This window comes from Myxocyprinus asiaticus, chromosome 16 (genome assembly GCF_019703515.2).
Source record: "Myxocyprinus asiaticus isolate MX2 ecotype Aquarium Trade chromosome 16, UBuf_Myxa_2, whole genome shotgun sequence".
Taxonomy (NCBI): Eukaryota; Metazoa; Chordata; class Actinopteri; order Cypriniformes; family Catostomidae; genus Myxocyprinus; species Myxocyprinus asiaticus.
In genome coordinates, this window is record NC_059359.1 from 40,923,067 (window position 1) to 40,950,136 (window position 27,070).

The 27,070-nt window shown below is 35.6% G+C and overlaps 1 protein-coding gene across 1 annotated transcript in view; it reads left to right on the forward strand.

Moving 5' to 3' along the window:
* The window catches only part of LOC127453799 (A disintegrin and metalloproteinase with thrombospondin motifs 16-like), a 122,598-nt gene extending 101,816 nt beyond the window's left edge, over window positions 1-20,782 (forward strand). The window contains exons 19-23 of the mRNA XM_051720492.1: window positions 10,331-10,535; window positions 14,575-14,769; window positions 15,590-15,799; window positions 16,220-16,367; window positions 18,957-20,782. Coding sequence (XP_051576452.1) covers window positions 10,331-10,535; window positions 14,575-14,769; window positions 15,590-15,799; window positions 16,220-16,367; window positions 18,957-19,072 — 874 coding nt within the window. The 3' untranslated portion in view covers window positions 19,073-20,782. The remainder of the gene's footprint in view (window positions 1-10,330; window positions 10,536-14,574; window positions 14,770-15,589; window positions 15,800-16,219; window positions 16,368-18,956) is intronic.
* The last annotated feature ends 6,288 nt before the right edge of the window (window positions 20,783-27,070 follow it).

A 27,070-nucleotide genomic window follows, 5' to 3' on the forward strand; every position in this document is an offset into this window, starting at 1 on the left:
ACCCCAGTGACAGCCATTGTACCTTAAACAGTACAGTTATTTCTGAGAGAGTAGGAATCTTGTTTATTTTTCATACTTCATTCACAATTTTTTTTCTGGTTTTAAACATAGTAGTAAAACAATTTAGTGAGGTTTATTTACTTAAAATAATAAAAAAAAAATAATCCAATTGTAAGAAAAATAAGCTTGTTTTCAGAGAATATATCTTGAATTAATTTTATATTTATTACCCCACTGACAAATTGTTTGCTCTTGTTAAATGCTTAAATCCAAGAAATGTCAAATGTTGCATTTTTTAAATGCCTTAAACAAGTATATATATATATATATATATATATATATATATATATATATATATATATATATATATATATATATATATATAGAGTTACATGTCAACTTCATTTAGAAATATAATTTAATATATAATCTTGGACAACCAGTTTGTTGCAGTGCACATGCCTCCAAACACGCAAGCACTTATCTCCAACAGATGGTGAACGGATCTGTTCAGCCCGTCTTCCATAACGCATATGTGCTGAGGGAAACACCTCCGCTCCAAGCTCTTGTCACTGTCACCAAACGTATCAAACAACATAACAGCAAGTGTTGATAGCTTTAGAGACAGGTCTGGCTCTCTCGCCAGGACATCTGAGACAACAGGGACTCTAGTCCAATCCCAGTCCAATCCCAAAAATATATGTCTATCATTACTGTTACATCAGTTTCTTGTTCCTATGAAATCATTGACAAAGACAAGAGTAAGATGATATGTGCAAGTTCCATTTGGCAACCAAAATGTTGATGCAAAATTCTAAAAAGTAATCAGTTGATAAAGATTCTGAATGAAAGCTTGGGATAAAGTATAAACAGAGAAGAAGTTAAACACTTGATAGGATTGAAATATGTTGTTTTTCTTACAGTTTCTGGATACTAGTAGATGCATAGATCTGGAAGAGCTGGTGTGTAATGCAGTTGCCTCTAGCTCTTTGCTTTCTAAGGCCCTGCTCTCTTACTTAAAATAAAAAATAAAATAAAAATTGTAAGAAAAATAAGCTTGTTTTCAGAGAATATATCTTGAATTAATTTTATATTTATTACCCCACCGACAAATTGTTTGTTCTTGTTAAAAGCTTAAATCCAAGAAATGTCAAATGTTACATTTTTAAAATGTCTTAAACAAGAATATATATATATTTGCCAGAGTGTTAACATGTATCAAGGTAGCAATGTACATGGTATCAAGATTTTTCATGACTGATCCAATCATAAGTGGTCAAGCGAGACACATCACTGTTTAAACCTGGTGGTAATATGCATCTCAAATGTGTCTATGTACATAATACATTGAAAAAGAGAAAATTATGTACTATGGCTCATGTACAACATCAAAGCTGAAATAAGGTGTTCTTGCCAGGGCAAGCATCACTTTTGCTATTGCTCATACTTTGATGCAATTTGAACAAACCCCTTACCCTTAAGTATTAAACTTTGGTGCATAACTCTTGCTCTACTGTTTGTGCTACGGACAAGAATGATACTTCAAATTGTAGAGAAGAGGTGTGCTATTACTTTTCTAAATAAGTGGGCTTCCGGTTTTTACCTAGCACAAGATAATATGGGTGTAAAAAAAAAAACCCTGTAGACTTATACATTGTAGGAGGGGCCCGATCCATACTGTATGTAGGGACTAGGATATTATTGAGACTTGGAGTTGGGCTCGTTGGACTTTTGGACCAAAATCAGGATATTTGGTCTTTGGGTGGAAGTCTGACCCCAACTGAAGGCCCCAGTATACTTCCAGAGAAGTTCTTCTTCGTTCTTCGTTCAGGGCTAAAAAAAAAGTTCTAAACAGCCGAGCAACGGTATGCTGTTTGCAAACATTCAGACACCCGCCACCGTGGGAGCACTGAAATATGAGGACGCTTTGTAAAACCTTAACTAATGTGGCATTAAAATGTGTTATCAATAACATTATGCCTCATTCTGTAAGTAGAATTCACATGAGGTCAGTAAAAGAAGCTGTTTTAACCACTCAGTGATGATTTTAAGTAATATATATGCAGTAGAAAATGTTAAATTTGTCTTGTTTACATTGTGAATTCATGATGCTAATGCGCTAACACACTAAACATGGCCATAACATGGGCCGTGTACACACTGTTATTGTGATTTATGATGACACTGATACTACTGCAAAGATAGGTTTATAAAAGAGTGTTAATATTCAGAATAAAGACAAAAGAATGGTGATAGAGGCATATCTTACTTTGGGGAGATGTGTGAATGGCTTTTGCAGCAGATGACACATGAGTGAATGGGGGTAGATTTGATTCCTTTTGTAGACTAAATAAACAATGACATGATCTTGCATGCTGGTGTGTTCATGCTGAACACTGATTGAAAAATGTAAAGTAGTAGATGGAGCTTCAGGTCACATCTACCGATGACGTGGACCTATGGCAGCAAGAAGGTGTTTAGCAGCCGGCTAGCAGTTTTCCTAAAAGTTCGCCCAGGCAAGCTGTTACAAACCACCGAAACAAACCTAAACACCTTCTTTTTGACCGATTTATTTCTAAATGACATCATACCTGTCCATTTTTCGAGTTTGTATGAAGTATTATCTGGGCCTTTAAGATGGACTTATAACATTTTTTTTTAATTACATTTATTTTTATTAATTTTTTCAACTTTTTTGACATCCTCCAGGGTCTTTGGGTCCCACTAGGCCCAGGAAAGTTGCACCCAAGCCAGAAAATAGCCAAAAGGTGGTTTATTCTGATTTTGGATATAAAAGTTGGATCCAGAATGTGGATCTGAAATAAGAATATGCTTATCCAGGGGGTCTTCAGGTGCCACTTTAAGCCTGGGAATGTGCACCGTGGCCAGTATTGCAACCGAAAGTGGCATATCCTGATCAGAAATTTAGAAAATGTACAAATCTAGCATTTCAGTCATTTTTCATCAGACAGGACTGTTAGGAATTTTTTAAACAGAAGCTCATATGCTTAACAAGAGCCTGGTCTATCTGTTAAAATGTCTGATAAAGCTCCTAGTTGCCTTGGCACAGATGTCCTACCAGAGAGCGCCAGAAAGAGCTCTTATGTCCTGTTATGTCAGTCTTCCCAGAAAGTGCTGACTTGGTCCTGTAAACTGATCCATCCAGGCATTGAGTATTCCTGGGCTTTCTGCCAGGAATTAGAAAGTGTCAGTGAAGACATCCAAAACCATTATTAATCCCTAATAAATTTGGGAAGTAATAACTGAAGATAAATTTAAACAGAAATAAATTAATAACTTTATATTAATGACTACTGTTGTATGTAAAATTGCTGTTTATTTTGTTATGAAAACCACAGTCCCTGTGTCTGATCTCTTAAAGTAATAGTTTACCAAAATTAAAAATTCTGCCATCATTTACTCACCTTCATTTTGTTCCAAATCTGTATGAGTTATTTTGCCAAATGTTCTGGCTGCTCTTTTCCACACAGTGAAAGTGAATGGGGACTGGTGTCTCTATTCCAAGACTTCTTAAGACACACTGTATGATAGCTTTGTGTGAGAAACACACAAAACAAAAATTAAAAAAAAATCATTATTTACTGAAAATTTTCCTCCACCGCATGCTGTCTATCAACTCATTTTCTGTAATCTCATTCAAGTCTGTTGTGTATGTTGTATCATTTTAGCACAGGAGTAAAACAAAGCATGTGTCGTTTTGGTTATTGGCTGTTTGGTTATCAAGGTTATTATCGTAAACTAAAATTAAATGTAAAAAAAACATTTTCATAAACTGAAATAAAAATAAAAATCAACATAACTGGAAAAACTGAAACTAAAATACATTTTCAGGACTTCATAACTAAAAAATATTTAGTTTTTTGTTGCGATAGGTTTTTAAACCTTTAAACCCGCTATCACCTTAACATGAAGATGCCAAAGCAGGTAGAAAACTAGGGTGACCAGACGTCGGCCCCAGTTTCATGAAATGTTTCCCAATGTCCCATCATTTCTCTGAAAAATGTAATAATGTCCCAGTTTCAGCTGTTAGGCTCACTGATTCTTTTTCTTTGAAATTAAATATCATCAACGTTCTTCTTGGTATCGTGTCTGGTATCGATTGCAGCGAAGGGAAGATATTTTATTGCATTGCACAATGATTTGACGATACTTTCATCCTAGTTTCACAGCAATCCGCTCAGAATCTATCTGATTACCATGACAACGACTCACGCACTTGGTGCTCTCTGCTGCTTTCTATCATCATCCAACGCAAATTAGAAATGCCCAAATGAAAATGCATGTTCAAAAAGCTGAAAGAAGCCTATCTATTTCTATGCAAAACATGTGAAAATTGAATTGAAATGTTTTGCTGTCACTGTAAATGTTCACTTTCCCATGGCCACAGTATTAAATAAGAGATTGCAGGTCATATTCATACAGCTGTATTTTTTATTTTATTTTAAATAGTACAAGCACTTAAATGTGGAAATGTGAAATTGTATTTTAACTTTTAAGTTCCAATGTTGCAAATGTTGATTAAAAATGTGTAGATGAAAAGAAATTTGAAGTACTGACAAGTCATATCATTATTACACAAGCAATATGACATCATATGGATAGAATAGGCTATAGGGAATTTGTATATTTTACAAATATAGCTAAAATGTGGTTAAAATCATTTAAAACAATATATAATAAAATAAAATAACGTTTTGCATACTAAAAGATGCATATTTTAATACAATGTGTGTGTGTGTGTGTGTGTGTGTGTGTGTGTATATATATATATATATATATATATATATATATATATATATATATATATATATATATATACTGTATGTATACATATACTGTATAGAGTATATGCATGTATCGTGAACCTCCCAGATGTCCCAGTTTGAGACTTTCAAAATCTGGTAACCCTATAGTGCGAGCTGTGTCTGGGACTTCAATTATGACACATTTGAACCATTATTGGAGTGACTGTTCTTTGTGTTGCCAATGCATGATGTTTAAACAAAGAGAACAGAAACAATATAATATCCAGTAATTTATTCTGACTTTCTCTCACACACACATACACACACAGTCAAGATTCCACATTTCATTTGGAATTGGTATAGATTTTTGTTTGATGTTCAATTTTCAGAGTTGTGACAAGAATTACTATCTCATGTCAAATGCACCAAAGATGACTTGTGGTTAAAGTTCAATAAAAAAGTTTTCTTCTACTGTAATATCAGTAATGAAATTCAGATGGTCTTATTAAAATGAAGATTAATAATATTATAAGTATTAATTACAAACTGTACATTTGGGTATCCAGCTATATGGCCCACGTTGCATAAATACCTGTTTTCCCCATTCAATATGTATCACTAGATATAAAAACTAAAACTAAAATAAAAACTAAATGTAATGAAAAACTAAACTAAACTATAAAATATTTAAAAACTAAAACTAATAAAGAACTAACAAACTAAACGAAAACTAAACTAAATTGGAGTGAAAAATGTAAAATTAAATAGAAATAAAAATCAAAACTTAATTACAAAATGAAAACTTTTATAACCTTGGTCACAATGAGTCACCATGAATGTTTCCTTCCTGTACTGCAGCCAAAACATTTGCTTGTGTCTATTCCAGTATATAGATTGTGTGATACTGTCATTATGTCATGTCTCAAACAGGTGGTTCAGGCAAGAGCTGAACTAATGAACAGTACCGTGAAAGTACTGTTTTATTGGGGGTCAGCATTTCAGACTCTCTCTCTCTCTCTCTCTCTCTCTCTTTGTCTGTCTCTTCTCTCTGTTTTTTTCTTCCACATTAACTGGCCTCTGTAAACAGCACTTATAACACTCACTGTTTTCGGATGTTCTGTTTGTTTGGCTTGAACTCTTTGGGTTTACAAGAGGCCAAGGTTAAAAGCCTTCCAAACTCGGAATTTGGATTCAAATTTGGAGATAACATAGACATCTATTGTTTTTTATATAAAGCTTACTATGCAAACTCTAAACTAACCTAAACCCGCACCCTAAACCTAACCCTAACAGTAAATTTTATGCATTTTTAAGACAAAAAAACAAAAAAAAAAAAACACTATTTAATCTATGTATGGATTTTTCCCCCAAACCATAGTTTAGTAAGTTCACACACACACACACACACACACACACACTGTATATATATATATATATATATAATGGACATCTGGGGACAAGATGTATTTAGTGAAATCATGTTTGCGCACTTTCCATAAAAATTCAAGGACAATAGATTAGTATATGATTATTCGGAATTAAATTTCACTACAAATCTTTGGTCATCCTTACTCGCATTCATCCATCATGTTTGTCCATCATTAATTTGCACTAAACATTTTTTATTTTTTATTGTTGTCTTTCTGATAATATTCACTAAATCCATCTTTATTTAATTCGGTATGCTAATAATCTATTAAACATGCATGTTACGCTCATGATGGAGCAGTATTGGAAAGATCTTGGAGTAATAGAAAAATCACACAACTCCACTTCACACAGCTCACATACTGTGCTTTGGAGTATGTCATCACCTTAATATACGCTGTACAGTATGTGCAGACATTGAGTTTGTCTTACAGTTCAAAACAGTCACGTCCCCCACACTCTTAATGAAAGGTGATTCGGTCCCCCGCACTTTTCCAAGCTAAACCCATACTAAATCCAAATGGTGGACTTGTATACAGTATTCTTTGCGTTTTGTTACTTTGGGCTGATTGAGTGACCATCCAGCCAATCACAGGTGAGTTTCATGAGCCGAAACTACCCTTATGTAATAGGCCGTCAGTCAGACAGTCTAATCAACATGGCTCTGTTCATTTCTACAAAGTTGCTTTCAACAATGCTCATTTATCCTTGTTTTTTGTCGGCATTGATGTTGATCTAAATTCATAATTTAGAGATGAGGAACACACAAATGAGAGTTATTTAGTGGCACATCATTCATGATTGGCAGCATTACGTGAAATGCACTGCAGAAAAAAAAACAAAGGACAATCCTTCTTTTAAGCACACATTGTAAGTGGAGTTTATATCAGTGCACGAGTCTTCATTAAGTTATGCTTTTTAAATCATGTTTGTGAGGTAATAGTTTGATCGGATGTTTTTGCCAATTTAAGCAGATTACTAGATCTGTGTTAAATATGTAAAGCTATTTTTAATATCAGCTCCTGTTCTTTACCTCTGTATTGGTGTGCAGTCAACAAACTGTAGGAGAAAAGACAGATGCTTTTTTCTTAGAACACTTATGCATTTTACTGAAATCAATATATATATATACTATTCACACTTTTTTATACATGAAAACATGCGGACATTATTGAAACTCCTAATTATTATAAGACTATTATTAATTGTCTTTTGATAAAAGTAATTCTCAGCAGCTCACAAACTGTAGGGGAATGATAGATTTTCTTTGTTCTTATAATGCATAAAACCTCTACTAAAGTCTCTTTGTAGGTCTGTAGACATAAGGTATTAAAGAATTAAAATTTCTTTGATTCAGTGACTATTTCACACAAGACATCACCAGGTGGCATCACCAGAAATGGTCACTGAATCATGAAATGGGTCTGAATTTTGGTGAACGTAGTCAAAACACTCAAGCAACCTCAATAAATTTAAATCCCACAATGCACAAGCACAGAGTAAAAATTAAAATTGTGCACATGCACAATTATCATTATTGTAATTGATTAAATAATTTATTCAGGACCAGCTTGTGCTCATTCTTTTATTGTCATGTGTGAAACAGAAGCAAGTGCTCCACAAGATGCCCTTTATTTTTACAGCTAATTTTGCAAAATTTTGCACTTAATGTGCAATACTTGAATCTTTAAAATACTATAAAATACTATATAATACTTATATATTAATATATACTGTAATATATAAATACTGCACTGCGAACTTCAAGGCTGTTGGTCTTTATATATATATATATATATATATATGTGTGTGTGTGTGTGTGTGTGTGTGTGTGTGTGTGTGTGTGTGTGTGTGCTCAAAAGTTTGCATACCCTTGGCAAAATGCCTCCAGGTCATGCAAAGTCTTTGGTCGTCTTGCATGAACCGCACGTTTGAGATCTCCCCAGAGTGGCTCGATGATATTAAGGTCAGGAGACTGTGATGGCCACTCCAGAACCTTCACCTTTTTCTGCTGTAACAACTGGAGGGATAACTTGGTCTTGTGCTTAGGGTCATTGTCGTGCTGGAAAGTCCAAGAGCGTCCCATGCGCAGCTTTCGTGCAGAAGAATGCAAATTGTCTGCCAGTATTTTCTGATAACATGCTGCATTCATTTTGCCATCAATTTTCACAAGATTCCCTGTGCCTTTAGAGCTCACACACCCCCAAAACATCAGTGAGCCACCACCATGCTTCACAGTGGGGATGGTATTCTTTTCACTATAGGCCTTGTTGACCCCTCTCCAAACATAGCGCTTATGGTTGTGACCATAAAACTCTATTTTGGTCTCGTCACTCCAAATTACATTGTGCCAGAAGCTGTGAGGCGTGTCAAGGTGTTTTCGGGCATATTGTAACCAGGCTTTTTTGTGGCATTGGTGCAGTAAAGGCTTTTTTCTGGCAACTCGACCATGCAGCTCATTTTTGTTCAAGTATCGTCATATTGTGCTCCTTGAAACAGCCACACTGTCTTTTTCCAGAGCAGCCTGTATTTCTCCTGAGGTTACCTGTGGTTTCTTCTTTGTTTCCTGAGCAATTCTTCTGGCAGATGTGGCTGAAATCTTTCTTGGTCTACCTGACCTTGGCTTGGTATCAAGAGATCCCCGAATTTTCCACTTCTTAATAAGTGATTGAACAGTACTGACTGGCATTTTCAAGGCTTTGGATATCTTTTTATATCCTTTTCCATCTTTATAAAGTTCCATTACCTTGTTACGCAGGTCTTTTGACAATTCTTTTCTGATCCCCATGGCTCAGTATCTAGCCTGCTCAGTGCATCCATGTGAGAGCTAACAAACTCATTGTCTATTTATACACAGACACTAATTGCAATTTAAAAAGCCACAGGTGTGGGAAATTAACCTTTAATTGCCATTTAAACCTGTGTGTGTCACCTTGTGTCTCTGAACAAGGCCAGACATTCAAGGGTATGTAAACTTTTGATCAGGGCCATTTGGGTGACTAGCATAAAACTTCTTGATATATAATGCCTTAATAGAATAAAATGTCTTTGTTCAGCCATATTTATGGGGAATATTACTAAAGTATCATTGGCCAGACAATTTCCCTAAAAGAGTGCCAACTGTATCGGATGCATTACGACTCAAATCACTGGCCGTGAAAGTTGAAACTTGGTGAAATCATGGCTTGTGCGAATGTTTAATCCAGATTGTAATTATTTAATTCACACAAATGAGTTTATGGCAACAGAGATACAAGACCACTTATTCCCTAAGATATATTATCAAGTTCCATTAATTGCAACAACAGTCTCGCCAAGTCATTGCAAGATTTACCTTTTAAAGTAGATTGAATATCTGATTCATCCATAAAAATATTGGATATATTTTAAAGAGTGCAGACTATGGATGTCGAGATCATATGGAACATCTCCAGATCTCCAGAACATCTCCTTTTTTTTTTAAACTTTTTTTTTTAAGATGAAAGTAGATCCAGGGTAGTACAGTGATTACATTCATCAGAGTTGTAGCAGCATTCCAATCAAATGAAGTGCTCAGCTATGGTAAATACAATTTAGGTTGTTTGCCTGTGCTGATGGTGGGATCTGGGGTCATTTAGGGGCTTAAGGGAGAATTGATGACCCTTACGAGCTGATATTTTGACTGGTGGGATTTGCTGAAAGCCAACAAACCATCCACACTTGATAATCAAGGTGTCCTAGTGTTAACCCTCTCCTAACCAGAACTGAGGGTTGTGGATAAGAGCACTGTACAAACTGGCTGCGTCCGAAACCACTAAGGCATTCACAGGCAACGTTTGGTGTATAAATTTAACTCCTAAGGAAATGTCCATGGTACCATTACAAAATGTCTGATGATATAAAAGAAATTCAAGTGAGCTTCATTGATACCCATGCACATACACCATTTAGTAACTACAGTAACTAGACTCTGACAAAAATGAAAAAAAAAATAAAAAATACAAAATAAAAATTGTACGCTAGTATTCCATTCCGAACATTTCCTCAGTGGGAAAATAAATGCTTTAGGAAAGCTCTGGGTTTAGACGTGTGATAAATGTGACTGATTCTTTAAACGCAAATAACATTCTCTGGATGTGTGTTTTTGTATACCATAGCTGGAATGTGGGGGACTGGGGTGTGTGCAGTCGCAGCTGTGGATCTGGAGAGCATATCAGACAGGTACAGTGTTTCCAGAAAACAGGCCCTGACCAGACAGACACCTTGACCGACAGCCAGTGTGCAAAACCAACTCCATCTCGCAGACAAACCTGCAACACTCACACCTGCCCTCCAGTCTGGACTGCTGGACCCTGGTCTCAGGTTAGGAGTCTACTACTATTAACAACTTAATGATTCTATGATGTTATTTTTCATTACATCAAAAAAAATTTGTATTGAAATGGAATTAAATAGTCCTGGAGTCTCTTGACTTGAAAAGGGAAGAAGGGAAGAGAAATAGAGACCATGGGTTTTTATCAAAAAGGCAGCCAAATGCTACCCTCATTTTTGAGCATTTGCTCCACTGCATTACGTCACTAAAATGTACCTTGTCAGATGTTAGAATTACATATTTTTGTGATATGTGTTACTTAGCTTTAATATGCTCTTTTTTTAGATGATGAATCAGATTTTTACACAAATGTGATGCTAAACCACTTAAATCGTAAGTGGGGCCAGGAGTGTGTAATAAGTTTACACTTTAAATGTAAAAGTCCTCAGATATGTTAGTCAGTCATATGTGGTTGGAAAATGTAGAACCTGAACTTTCACAGAGCTTCATCACTTTTGTATTTATGTTATGTAAAATAACAAGATAAGACCTGAAATCCTCTGTGTCGCAATTATTATTATTATTATTATTTAGTTTTTATTTAGTTTTTTGAAAAGGGTTTTCTGCTAAATAAGACCCAATATTTTGCAATTAGTCCACTGTATGTGTGTAAGGTGAGCTTTTAAATTTGGGTATGAAAAATTGCAATTTACTCACCTTCATGTCATTCCAAATTAGTATGACTTTCTTATTTTTGTGGAATACCAAAGAATACATTTTAATAATATACCAGTTGCATTCTTATTTTCATGGAACACAAAAGGATACTTTTTTTATAATATACCAGTCGCAGTCCATTCAATAACAATGAACTGGGACTGAAGCTTTCAAGTCACAAAAAAAGGATGCAAAAGCACCATGAGAGTGGTCCAATATGATTTGTGTGTTGAGCCATACAAGCTTTGAGGGAAAAAAAAGATTGAAGTTTTATTCACTGATAATCAGTGTTAATCTTGAAAATGTTCATTGTCGAAGGGTTTTTTCAATGATAATGAAAACAAGATGAAAAAGATGATTAAACTATTTTAAAGCATACTGTTGATGAAAATATGACAAGAAGAAAACAACACTGCAAGATATTAACAGTGCACAAACAGAAGAAGAAACATCTGTTTAAGAAGAAGAAATATCTAGATAGAACTGATTCATCTAGTCCAGTAATCCAGTATGTTGAGCATTTTGCTGCTTGAGCTGCGTGAAAACAAAGAGCTGAACACTAGCTAAATGAACCCCTTTACAAACTGGTTATTTACTTTACTTGTCATGACATACTCTTTTTTTATCATTTTATTATATTCTCTGAAGTCCACTTATAATGTTAATAACGTTTTTTGCACTAAAACAGACATAATTTAGTAATATATAACATTTTTCACCCTGTCTCTGGCCCTCTGTCTGAAACACACAGATTTAAGCTCTCTAGCCCTTTCAGACTTCAAAGTAATCGCCCACTGTTGGCTAACATCGTGCAGTCTCTCCAATACAGCCATATTTGAAACTCAGTTGGAAGAAAATGAACAAACTCCACAACAACACTATAAAACTTAATTTCAGGGTTTACACATAACGTACACCCAACACATTTCATCTGAATGTTCACTCAGAATCAGAATGAGCTTTATTGCCAAGTGTGCTCACATACACAAATATTTTTTTTTTGTTTTTGTGATGGGAGAAACAAGCAAGTGCACACAGAACATTACAGTAAGACACAGAATATAAAACAATGTAAGAGTATAAATAGACATACAAAAATATAGGACATATAACATAGTATGGTGTATGTACAAGTGCAAGTGGTAATATATGTGCAAGGTAGGGGTATGTACTGAATTAAATATGAGTGAATGTACATATGTCCATGACATATTTATACATTGTTGCACACAAGGACTACAGAGAGCAGCGTCTGATTTACAAAACACTTCCAATCACAAAGATAAGCTGCAGTGTACCCTGGCTGTGTACAAAGCTGATGGTTTAAATTCATATAAGCGACAGAATTTGTGCAACAGTGTAGAGGAATTTAAAATGTTTAAGTCCTGCATGCATTTAATGTATAATGATAAAGAAAAAGATGCCTTAATACCTTAACTGTATGCACGGTAACCTTTTGTAATATTTGGTTTACCGCGAGAGTTCACGAACAGTTATTCTGTTATTTGTTGGGAGTCGGGACTCGGAAATAAAGAATGTTTGTTGCCAAGGATGTGTCAAACACAATCTCAGATAGCGGGGAATAAAGTGCACCGTGAGCTATGAGCCTAAATAGCACAATACATAAATCTTCAAATAATAAAATCACATTAAAGTCAAACAAAAATAATCTCTGTCACTGCCTGCAACATTGTAGGCCTATTCTTAATAAATAGAAAATGCGTAAGTCTGCCCAGGCAGGTTCATTTTCCATGAGGCAGCAAACACAACGGATTATAGGACATCTTCGGGATGCTTTGATTTTAAATGATTCAGCATTTAACTTGTGTAATTATTGTCTGTACACCAGAGCAAAAGTGGTAAAAAGACTCATCGTTTATCACGTCCTGAAACTTTGCCAGGTGAAAAACAATCTGGAATCATGTGTAACAGTCACATTAAGTCCTCTATGCAACCTGAACTTCATCAGAATGTTGATTTGTGACACCAGCATTGATAATGCTTGATGCAGCGCAACAAATGGTGAAACAGAACACAGGTGTCTCAAGATGCGTTAATAAATATTGAAATTATTTTTAAGTTAACAGTGTCTAAACAAATGCGACAGTCCTGCACAACGAATTGTAAAATAGAACACAGGAGTCTAGAGGAGCGTTTATAAATATTAAAGTTCTTTTAAACGTAACAGGCTCAGAATTCGCCCTATAGCCTACTTGAAAAACTGACCCGAACCTGGCCCAAAACCTGTAGGTTTGTTGGGTACCGTCGGACTCTTCGGGTTGAAGACCTCTAAAAACACATGCAGAATAACTGAATAGTGATCTTGGTATTTGAATATCATGCACATTCCCATTAATAATGCATGATTTTGGATCGGTTCATAACTAAAAATTACATATAACTGGCTGTGTAAGACATTACTCCAAACTTGTCTTCCGTCAATTTGAAAAATCCAACCAAATATGGCAACTGTCCTGTACCGCATAAAAGTGAATGTACTCACGTGACATGTCATGGGGGGGCCTCCATGGTGTACCGGCCCATGGGCCTCTCAGTTCTTAATCTGTCCTTGCATACAGTCTATGTAATATGTAAAAGGCCGATACAATGAAGGAAATGAACAGGTGAACTTGAACTAAGTAGCACACTAGTCAGAATGCATAACTTGCACTGTGTAAAAAAATAAATAAATAAAAACGCTACATGCAATGCAATAGCATAAACTGGCTAAAAAACGGAAAATTAAAAAGCATGCGGTCTCTAAAGCATGAAGAATTCAGGTATAATCAACATAGACGATTACCTGAAATGCAAGGTGGAAAAAAAAATTATACTAGGTGAAATATTATTATATATATATATTTTTTTTAGGTGTTCATGGCTTCTGTAGATTATAATTTTCGCGGACTAAAATTCTATCCTATTTTAGGTATAAACTAAACCAAATAAATTAAAACTGAACCAAATAAAATAAATAATGAATATGACATGACAAAATATTGACAAAATATAAAGGACACTTTCACTGTGTAAAAATGAACACTGCTGATAATCTTCCCCTGAAGTGAACTCAAATATGGACTAATTTTATGGTACTCCTTTTTATGGTACTCTGTGTCCTATTTAAAGCTTTAAAGCTCCCATCCCCATACTTTGAACTGAAATAGAAAAATATAAATAAAAAAAATTACCAACTGTACTATTACAGATCAAATTTCTTCTTTTGTGTCCTTAGAAAGAAAGAAAAAATGGGTTTTGAATGACATGACATTGAATAAACGATGAAAGAATTTTCATTTTTCCTTTAATGTGTTTTGTTTACATTATGGCTGGATTATATATATATTTTTTTTTTTTTTTTTTTTTTTACAGTGTTCTCGTAAATGTGGGAAGGGTGTAATGAAGAGGACCGTGGCTTGTGTCAGCAGTAACTCAGGTTCTCATTCCCGTGTGCTGCCAGACACTTCCTGTGCTTCTCTACCTAAACCCATCAGCCAAGAAACCTGCATGATTAAACGATGCCACAAACAGCGCAAGGCCCAGTGGTTCGTCTCCACCTGGCAACCGGTAACACGCTAAGCAGCATTTTTGCATTGCATTGTAGTACGGTTGGGTGGTATGGTGTAGTAGTTAAAGATCTGGACTAGAGCTCAAAGCATTGTAGGTTCGAGTCCCACAATGAGTGATCTGTGACTTGTCACCATTGAGTAAGAGACTTAATCTCTTATCCAGGGGAAATTAACCTGTACTAATGTCACTTTGGATGAAAGCTTTTGCAAAATCAGTGGATTTCACCTGTTTTTGTTTCAAGACCCAGAAGTGGCGACTAAACCCAGAACCCAAATAGTTTATGTATATATGTAAATTTAGGTTTATTCATTTTTTTTTTTTTTTTTTTTTTTTTTAACCTTACAGAGTTTCTTCCTGATTACAGAGGATTATGGGATGTCAATCAATTAGGCATCTGTCTAATTTGTCTACCAAGTGACAGATGAATTTGTGCCAAAATACCTTAGAGTTTGTTTGGATGCATGGCCTTTGACATCAAAAACATAGGATATGGGATGCTTTTACCCCTACCTTTTAAAAGATTAAAAGCCTTTTTGTTTTGCTATCCTAACTATATGGTTACTTTGCATTTTGTGATTTGAATTTAGCATTGTATTTGTCCCCCCTGCTGTCACATCAGAACAGACCAGCTACCCATTTTTGTCTCACAACTAAACAGTTTAGAGCAACTGTGATAAATTACTTATCACGCACTGTACTTGTTTTCAGTCAGTCATACCTCAGACACATCAAAACTTTTGTGCTCTATATGTATCACATAAAAAATGTAACATTTTGGGTGAATGTATGCTGTAATGTTCTCTCTATCTCTCTGTAGTGTTCAGTCTCCTGTGGTAAAGGGCTTCAGGTGCGTGTTGTGAAGTGTGCAGAAAAGGATGTTGCAGGAAAATACAGAGAGTTGTCACACAAAAAGTGTCAGCATGTTCCTAAACCGTCCCTGGAGCTCCAGAGGACCTGTGTTCTGTCAGACTGTCCTATCCGCTCTCCTCACAGCAGACCAGACTGGTACTCGTCTCCATGGTCCCAGGTAGGTTGTTCCATAACCCCAACACCTCATTTTACACAAAATCTACAGTAACAAAGACAGCTCAGGGAGTTAGATAATAAGACATTTTAGGATAAGTTAGTGAATCTAACAGGTTTGCATGTAATAATAACATAAAGGTGACATATTGGAAATATAGCCGCAAGCGTCAATTTTTGGGGTCCAAGCAGTTTGGAAAAATTTAGAAAATTATCAAAATTAAAAAATTTGAATAAACAGATCTGTCAGAGCAAAGTAATTTGTAGGTATAGTGTTTGCAAACTTACTAGGATTAGTGAAACAAAATGTATTTCTCAGATTTCTAACTGTATTAGTATGATTTAAGATAATATTAGTTTGAGCAAAGTTATATTGATCTTCTTGATTTTTGATGATACTGATGTGTTTGATGTTTGTCTGCAGTGTACAGTGTCGTGTGGAGGAGGAGTTCAGGTGCGCTCAGTGCAGTGTCTCGTTCATGGTCATCCTTCCTCTGGGTGTGTCTTACAGCTGAAGCCGGCAATGTCCCAGGCCTGCAACACTGCCTTCTGCTCACAGCCAGAGAAGAAAGGTCTGCACTGAGCTCTGTCATTATATTACCCTGTTCTAGCATGCTGTCAGACTGCTGGATACAGGGTTATGCAATCACACTTTTGAGAAAAGGAAGTAAAACAACAGGCATATGCGAAGAAAAGATTTGATATTATATTATGTTAGCTCCTCATTTCCCGTATTATAATTATTTGATAATTGGGGCTGTCAGTAGGTTGACCAGACATCATGATTACCAGCCTGATCTCATGAACATTGTGTTACCATGGCAACATTTTTCAAAACAAAATCAAGTGCTTCATTACACATTTCACTGCAGTTTCCTAACGAAATGTCCAGCAGTCGGTGCCAATTCTGAGTGAAATCGTGTTGTAATCAGACAAGATTTTTAAGGTGAATATTAGATGAAGGTTTTTATGAGTAAAACGTACCTCCCTAACATAAAACTTTAACCTAAACCTAACCAAGTGTGTCCTAAAAGATAAATGAGAGGTAAAAAAAACAGACATCCTTACCCTAAACCAACACCTAAACATAACCGATAGTGTGGAAAAAGGAAATGCGACGTGAATAGCACATTTTCTGAAGCAATCACGTCATTTCATGTTGCTTCTATGATACTAGCTGGGTTTCAATCAAATTTTTTTCATTTTTTAAGCGCATTTCTAAATATTTGACTAAAGAAAATACGTATCATTGCACGTTTCCATCCACTACGTCATGCACATTATCTTGAGGGAGCCGCCTTGTCTTGATGGAGCAGCTGAATGAGCTCCTTGCTTGGAGCAATTGTACCTCATTTATTAATTGCTGACAGGAGACGCTGCAGAATAACTCTAAAATCGAATATAATAAGGACTAAATTGCCACGATGCCCACACGCCACCAGCCTCCGCATACCTGGGAGCGCTCGCAATCAAAGATGTTCTGGCAGATTATGAGGACCCACTTTAAAGACCAGCTGTGGGTTAAACCCTTCCGAAAGTTCGAAGAATTGGGTGCCAAGGTCTGAACTTTCATTGGGCCAGTCACATCTAGCAATCACACACTCATAACACGTGCACAATTGGTCAAAGCACGTCATTGTTTTGCGAATAAAATGTTTCCATCACCTTAATGCACATTTTAACTAATGCGAAACTCAAGAAATCCACCCCCTCCTAGCGCATTACATTTTAAGCGATTTTTGAGAGTTGATTCCCATGCAAAGCATTTCCATTCTGGATTTCTTATGCACAATTCCAAAATGCAAAATGCGCATAAAATTTGTTGGATGGAAACTCAATTGTCATCTCACGTGTCAGCTTGCATGCTTGACTGATCTCGAACCACGGCCTTCCAAGTCCAAAGTCCAAAACACTGTCAGGTGAGCTACTGTGGAGGATAATCACCTGTGTAAATGTAGATGGGTCTGTAATATAAGCTTTAAAATGTGCCATTTTTCAAATGATGCGTTAGAGTAAAAGTGTTTCGATATCATTACATAGCAGCGTTAGCTTTAGTTTGAATGCTATAAATATATTTTTAAACTAACATCACTTTGATTAATGTTTTTATATCATGTGAAACCACCAGCAATATGACAGTTAAAGTTGAGATTTGACTTGTTGTATAGTGTGTCCTAAGCTATTTTCAATGAACAATGCTGTTTAATTTCCTATCAGTTATACATTTAAACAAAACTAAAGGGTACATGCACTTACCCACCAGGCCACACCTTCGATCCATCTCGATTTTTTATCATGGTCATCGTGTCACCCTAGCAGTCTGTAAATTAAAATTATAAATTGTGAAAACATCATGATTATAAAAGTCAATATATTGTTTAGTTTTTTTATTCCCATATTTTTTCTAATGCAGTCGACAGCAATCAGCAAAAGTTGAGTTTGGCAATCTGTCTGATTCTCACAGGATGTGTTTCTACATTCCACCTTCACTATTTTTAACTGTCGGTCTACGAACATATGCGTCAGACGGACTCTTTTGGAGCGTCTCACTGGTTTACAGCATCATAAATGCTGTGATTTTAGGATGCTGTGTTAAGTTAAAAGTAGCTGAAGCTTTGATAATCACATCTCGAGATCTCTGCAGTCTTTTAGGCTTTGTCCCACTGTCAAGAACGTGTCCTGTGTGACCAGCACTCATTCTGTGGCTGCACTGCTTGTGAGATTTGTTGAGGTGCACTGACTGTCCCCTGCTGATGTGGCTTGTGAAAATATAAAGCCCTAATTATACTGAATATAAATATAGCTTACTTAGTTTATTATGATTTCAGTGGTCCTTCAGTGATCTTCTTATTATGTTGGTCTTTTTATGTTAAATACCACCTATGATCGAAACACTTTGTCTTTGGCACCATATTAATTTGTCATATTTTCTTGCTATGTTAATTCATTACATAGGATAATTAAATTCTTAATGCAGTATTAAATTATCCAATGTCGAATTTCTAAGGCCGTGAATAATTTAACGGCATTAGGAGCTCATTAAATTTTTTTGTTGTTTTTGTCTTTGCTATCATTGTTATTATTATTGCCATTGTTTGGTTGTGTAAGAAAGTTATCCCACTTTTCCCATCATGAACCATTTTCTGTTCTCCTCTGTGCAGACGTGATCTGTAAAGATCATTATAACTGGTGTTATCTGGTGCCACAGCACGGAATATGCAACCACAAGTTTTATGGGAAGCAATGCTGCCAGTCCTGCTCTCATACAAACCCATGAGAGTTTTCTACTCGATGCTTTTCCATTTAACTTCTGAGGCTGAAGCCTTCAAAAGGCCAGAGTGATGCTCAACCTGATATTGCATTGAACATGTTCGTGTACTGAACACAAAGACATCATTATGGACTTGAATTAGCTTGTTTTCTGGGACTTCAGTGGAGAAGGGCACTTCATGCAGAGACAGGAAAGACTCAATGCATAGACTGCAATTGTGTCTCTCTCCAGCAGGAAATGACTTCATCGACGAAGCCCCATGGAGGTGATACCATGTCTATGGGGGCGCAAGGACTTCTTTCATTTCCTTTGAGTTTCACAAAGCTTCAAATGGACATGAGGCAGAAATATCTAATGAAATACTCCTGGTGTCCTGGTGCTAGCCGAATATAGACTTTTTAATCTGTGTGGCTAATTGTGCTCCGTATGGATATGTGTTATGTATTAATAAAAACTCAACATTGTGAAGGGGTTTTTCATGAACATGCCTCATAATCTCATGTTAAACCAAATAAACAGGCTCTTAAAGTGTCAAAGTGGTAGCCAATTATGTTGTGAGCCCACATTAATGTTTGGTGCTATATGTTGATTTTAAAGGGAAAGTTCATCAAAAAATGAAAATTCTGTCATCAGTTACCCACCCTCATGCCGTTCCAAATGAGAACAAGTGACATTTAGCATGCTTGACATCAAACCTGGCATCACACATGTTGACACACCATATTTGAATATATGCGAACATTAATGAGATTTGAGTTGAATCAGGATAGAAGATTTATCAGTGAATAACGGCTTAAATTTCAGTATTTTCCTCATACAAAGCTGCCTTGTGACTTCTGAAGACTTGGAATATAGCACACGAAATGCAAGGAGTACTTTTATGGTGCTGAGCTTGACAGCCCCTGGTCACCATTTACTTTCATTGTATGGAAAAGAGCAGTGACAACATTCTGCGAAACTACTTTTATGTTCCATAGAAGATAGAAAGTCATATATGTTTGTAGTGACATGAGGGTGAGTAAATGATGACAGAACTTTCATTTTCGGGTAAACTATACTTTCAATTGTAGCCAAACAGATGATGCATAACAGGGGTTTTTAATTAACGTGAAAATGAATCAGTGCCCTTGTATGATTGATATTAATTATCTTATTTATTAACAATACATGCAATGTATCAGAATGATAGTCTGGCTTTAATATTCTTGTCAGTCTGTGTTTATAACCTTGGGTATAGTTGCACGATATTTTTCTTTTTTCCTTTTGCATTATCTATTCATGCTTTTATAATTCTGTTCTGTTTTTGGGTTTAATTATTTTTGAGGAAAACAAAATGCCAATCTAACCAATAGCCATGTGTTTAATGAATTGTAAAAAGTGTCACATTTAACAAACTCAGCTTTTTTGTGGGTTTTTTGTCAATGTTTTTAGCAACTGTCACCGCACGACTGCCAAATCCTGTAAATCTGTCTTCAGTCTGATTGACAGACAGTTCTGCACATGAAAGACTCTGGCATACTTGCATATGGATTTTAAAGAGAGCTGAATAGCACAAATTAGTTCCATCATTTACAGTATGCATTTATTGTCAAACAGCGATAGATGAATGTAATCACTCTTGTCCATACCGAATGTTATTCTGAAGAGTGGTGGACAGAGGATTTGTTATAAATGCCAATTCTTATTAAACCTGACGCGTGTCATCTTGCCATCACATTACAGGCTGTGTTGTCTTTCCCTCTTGGCTTTAAGGGGCAGATATGTAGATTGTTCATGATCCGGCTTTGTGAACGCTGAGTCAGGGCTTTTTTTTTTTTTCATGCACCATTGTTTCCAGATGGAGTCAGTCAAGGCCACTGGAGTGTTTTCAGGACCTATTATGACATGAGAGCGTTTCACCACCATTTAACACTGTGAAGACTTTAGCAGAAAGCACATACATCACTTTATGTTATGAATGTCTCAAGACATTGGTTGAGAGTTCAACCATGTTTTGTTTAATTCTTTTGAAAGTTGAGATGAATGTTCAGAATATTAGTGAAGCAATTCGATATATGGAACTGCTAAGGCAAGTATGACTATTACTATTGCTCATACTTTGGAATAGGCTTATTCGGTTTGCAAAAGTACTCAAAAACACAATGGCCTTGGACAAGCCTGGAGTAACGTCCCCCTATGAAAATGCATGGCCAGTGTCTGGATCCCACCTTAGCTGTCTTGTATGAGGGAAAAAGTGCTCCCTTTAATACAAGGTAAACCTTGAAAACATGCAACTGTCCTTATAATATTCTTGTTGTTGAAGCCTATTTAAAAAGTGTTTTGTTTTATATATATATAAATTATGCTGCTCTGCTGTCAGCAGAACCCCTAAAAACAGAGAAAACATGCAATGGTTCCCCTCCACAGAAATCTTTAAAGCAAAATATTTATGCATAATAAGGGAAAATCAGCCTGAAAATAATGTGTCTGTGACAACATTTGTGCAAAACAAAATTGTGATTCTTTACACATATCGCGGCAGTTCCGAAGTGAAATGTCCACTGTGTGGCGCAAAAAGCAAGTACAATTTTCTCCCAAACAGATGATGTTAAGTTTAATGCTCTATTGAATTTACACTTTAGGCTCACGTGTCAATTCACATGCCTTACTGGATTTTTACCCCGATGTTTCGCGTTGCAAGTAAAGCGCTCTATCAGTTGAGCTACCATGCCTAATCACACTGGAATGGAGTTAGTTATGTAACGCAAATGTTCAAATGTATCACCTTACAAGTCATGCACTGTAGTAAAAGTGGATTGTTGTCATAAGGTAACATTGTGTGAGGAACAGAGTGAAAAATAAGTGTTTATGAACTGATAGTCTGCCGTTTTGCTCGTGATTTGTGTAAAAGTGAATAAAAGCCATTGTTGTTGTTGTGCCTTAAGTTTTTATTTAACAGGAAACTGCCGTGATAGGTACAATGAGCCACGTAAAATTAACTAAGCAAAAATGTATAGTAACCTGATACTATAACTGTAAACCTGTCTCAACTGACAATTATTCCATTTTAAAATCAGCGTGGAGCCTTTCAGAGGTTGTGCAACAAATAATCACTATCCATCATTTTGACAAAATGGGTTGTAGATCTTCCGTCAGAGAAGATTTAAAAAACTAAAATCATGGGAGACTGACAAGCAAGTTTGGAGATACATATTGTAAGAGTTCTGTTCATGAATGGGCAAGGAAACATTCGATTTGAAAAGTCAAAAGTTTAAATCATTGTATCCATAACAAACTTCATTGTCAGTGTTCAGTAAAACATTGTAACCCTTGCTTGTTTGTTTTTACATGGCATAACACAAGAACTTCTGTGCCAAGAGCTTTTTGCTTTTATTCTTCTCTCACAATGTGATCTGATGGCTTTGTGATCTTGTCACTTGATTTAATGAATAATATTACCACAGATAGCAAGAACCTTTGTGCCATATGTTAGTTGCCACATCTGGCCTAGATCTGGCATGGCTAAACACATGTGGGCCAAACTTTCACCTCATGTGTTTTGCCAGAGCTTTAGAAATGGAGGACATTTTCTCTTGGGTCACAAATATGGCCCAGATAACAACACATAGCTGAAAGTCATGTGTGGCTTGGCGATGGTAAGCCATGGAAAACGTTAACTTGTTGTTGACAGTTGGTTTATACTTCGAAAAACACATGTAAGCAGGTGTGGGAGACTACACCTCAGCCTGTTCAACAATGCCATTGGTTGCTCTCGTTGTTGTAGCATCTTCTTTCAGTTGTTATTGGTGGAGGAGTGAAACTGTCACTGCAGCAGCAACTTAAATACTGGAGAGTGGCCATTTTCCCCTCTCTTTTCTTTCCTCACAACTGCCGTATCCTGACACACCCTTAAGTAGCTTCAAGTAAGTGAAGATTTGGCATTTTTAAATCATATTACTGATATATTCCGAAAATTAAAAAAATGTGTTAATATTTGTTACATATATATATATATATATTTTAGCTTAGGACCAAAAGTGTTAGAGATGATGTGTTTATTTCAGGTTATAAAAAGTGTCTGATATGTGACTAATTCTATCTAATTCTATTTTCTTCCTAACAGGTTGTGATTAAAAAACATATTGCCCATGGGTGAGATTTTTCTAATATGACTACCAGCTTTGATATACTTTTCATGTGTTATTTTTAACATTATCTTAAATGAAAAATAAAAATGATTATAAGTATAATCACATCATGGATTAGACAATTCTAACCACTTCCAATGTTACTACCAACATCAACACACTTCTAAAATGTTTAACATGTTATTTTAACTTCAAATAAAAAAGATTGTGATTTAATTTTGTGGTTTATGTTTGATTTATTGTGCAGTAAATTAAAGTATTGAGTATGCTTGGTGTTCTTCTGGTTAAATTCTGGGAGAATACCGGCATTAGTCTATCAGCCACATATGGGCCACATAAGGGCCGTCAGGCCTTAACAGAACTCAGGCAAACAAGAATTACCTATAAGGCCCATGTATGGACCACACAAACTTAACTAATTTGACTTTCTAATGGTGGAGTTATGGCACTGTTTTGTTTCAGTTCTGGCAAAAAATATCTGTACCAGATTTGGGCTGTCATTCACTTTCTGAACTGGGCCACATTTCAGCTGTTTATTTGGGCCAAAGTTGTGCCAAAGGAAATTTGCTGACTGGGACATAATTTATTGCACTGGACAATACTTTGCATATCTCATTTCTCTCCCAAAATCTTTACTCTTTACTTTTTTCGCTGGGGCAATTTTAAACTTTTCTTTACTTCTAATACCAGGGCTGGAAATGGAGGTGAATGCGGGGGAATGGAGTTCCCAGAGTGAATTTCGTGGGGGAATGGCGTTCCCTTTCAAGCTGGCTACATTTGTTAGGGGAATAAAGAGTATTTCTATCTTTTCTCCACTAAATAGCCTAAGAAAGCTTAAATGCGTGGGATCTTCTGTGACTGCGGTTGCGCAATGTTGAATATCGTGAGTGGCCAGAACACATTCATGCAACAGATCCACACATGCTCAATTTACAAATCCACGCACCAGAAGAATGTACAAATATAAGGGTTTATTTGCTCACAATACCATCCACAAGTACATAAGTGTATGTGTAATTTAATGCACAAATAAATGCTGAGCCATTTGTGTTGGTATTTTTCTTTGAGAATGTCTGTTCTACAGTCTTGACATACACACACATAATGCTGGAGGCAGCTTTAGCGTGGCTGACAACAAATGCTTAATCATTAAAATGAAGGGAAATATCCAGTAGATTTGGCTATTATTTGTTTAAGAAAAAAAAAATGTGTTTAAAATGTTCAGGTTCGACCAAGAATTTTCATTTCTCAAGTGTAATGTGGTTATAGATTACAGATATATAATCTCTATAATCTGAAATAGGTATTTTATGTTTTTATTTATAATAAACATTTTATCCATGATGGCAAAGCCCCATTTTCAGCTGCCATTACTCCAGTCTTCTAAGAAAATAATGTGTCACATTCATTTAATATGTTAACTTAGTACTAAAATAACATTTATTTTTGTTAGAATGGTTAAAATGGTTATGGTACTTAATGACATGTGGAAATCGCAATATAGTGACTTTTTCCAGCTGAGGTATTACATTTTTTTAGTTACTTTACAGTAAAATTACTTTACACTTTCAAGTAAAATTGCAGTTTTAAAAATAACCAAAAAGAAACATATTTGTCCTCAGATTCATCAATCTATTGTTCTTTTGAGAGATGAATGCTTTTCCATGTACTTCTGTTTTGAAAGTAGAAAACAAACTTGATCTAATCGGGACAGAGAGAGCAGCAGGCAACTCAGATGCACAATAACAAGAACACAAGTACATCAGAGTGTCTAATTTGAGAAAAAGACTCCTCACAGGTCATAAACTAGCAGCTTTAATTAACAGTGTATGCTGAACAGTTGCATTGCTGCAAGTAGCGGTTTATTGGATGAACAGAAAGTTTGAAGAATACATCATTTATTTTAAAAGAAATAGTCAATTGTAACATTATAAATGCAGTTACTGTAATTTTTCAATTATTTTCAATCAATTTAATGCATCCTCGGTGAACAAGTCTCCCCAGTGAATCTCAGCCATTTCCACCACTGCTTATACCTAACATACTTTACTCTGTGAATGTTTCAAAAGATGAGAAAAGCAATAGACCAAATTGATTATTTCTCTAGCTGTCAAAATGATGGAAAGCATTTTAAATTATCCATCTTCTTTTTTTTTAATTATGTAAACAACAAAAAAATTCTGATGTTCACAGTATCAGTACTTGCCATCATTTTGATTTACTCTCTCGGTTATGGACAAAGTTTGAAAGCATTTTTTACATTATTTTTTATTTAAAAATAATAATAATTTATATATATATATTATATATATATATATATATATATATATATATATATATATATATATATATATATTTCATAATTTCCTGTTAGGTGGTAATATTTCTCATGACTAAAAAAACAAAGAAAATCAAGCTATATTTTTTTTATTTTATTCATATATTAAACTACTATTAGTCAATACTATATCGTAAAACAGTTATACGTGGATACAAGTAGTTTTTCGTTGGCAAAATATTGTGGCTTGGCACACATGCCCACTTACTGATGATGTCAAATAGCCACGCTATAAACCAGTTTTTCTTAACTGGTGGGTCGCAGCTGGATACAGATTTATTAACCGTTTACATTCATAGCTTGTGTAAGTCTGGACAATTTTCACTGTTCTCAGCTTTATAAAGCATTTTTGTATCACCAGATCTTGTATGCCTAATAATATAAGTTACGGAGAGCAACAGTATGCTGATTTTGTTCCGTTTTCAATTGTTATTTCAGTCGAAACAACTGAAGTAGTTTGATTGCATGATTTACATAAATTGGGACATAAAGCTATTAATGATTGCCTGGACTGAGTGCTTTCAGGGGATTGTTGGGGTTGCGCTGCAGAACTTTAGCCAATCATAACACAGTGTGCGTGTATTTTAAATTCTTAAAGGACAGAGGACAGACAACAGAGGGCCAGAGACAGGGTGGAAAAAGGTAATTTAATATTATATTATGTCTGTTTTTAGTACAAAAACCTTTACTAACATTATAAGTGAACCTCAAGGAAAACAATAAAGAAAAAATAAAATGCATGACATGGCCACTTTACATCTTTGTCACCGTATACAGTACGTCAATCACCACCGAAGACCATTTTTGACCTTGGAAAAACCCTGAATGCTAAATGCAAATAACCATAAAATTGTGCATATTATTTTAGCCAAATAAATAGGTTTATGAAAGATACAGGATGTTTTCTCTGCCCCCTTTTAAAAGGGGGCAGAGAAAACATCCTGTATCTTTCGTTGTTGACATCAACATTACAAATAATGTCACTTGATACAGTACATGCCCTTATACTTGAAAACCATGAACATATCTATGCAAGATGAAAGAAAAATGTGAACCAGGACACACTCAATTCAGGTTAGGTTTTTTAATTTGTTGGGACCCACTTGATGTCCAATGTAAAATCTAGGTCCTGAAGAAAAACCAGTTGAGAACCACTGCTCTACATCCACATCAGAAGATGTGGAATACAGTGCACAAATCATATGGGCCGCTTTCATGGTGCTTTTTGTCATTTTTGTCAAACATTTTAAAAAAACCCTTTTAATTTACTCACCATTTACTCACCAACCACTGACTTTCACTTTATGGAAAGAGCAGCGTCAACATTCTGCTAAACTTATCCTTTTGTGTTCCACAGAAGATCATGCAGGTTTGGAACAACAGGAACATTTTGATTGACCTCTTCCTTTAAATGCGTTAATTAGCAATGTGACAGTAACACCAGAGAGAGGAGCTCTAAAAATACTACAGATACAGCGAAAGCTGGAGTTTATGGTGTAGTTTTAGACATTATGGTGTTGATCAGATTGGTTGCAGTGA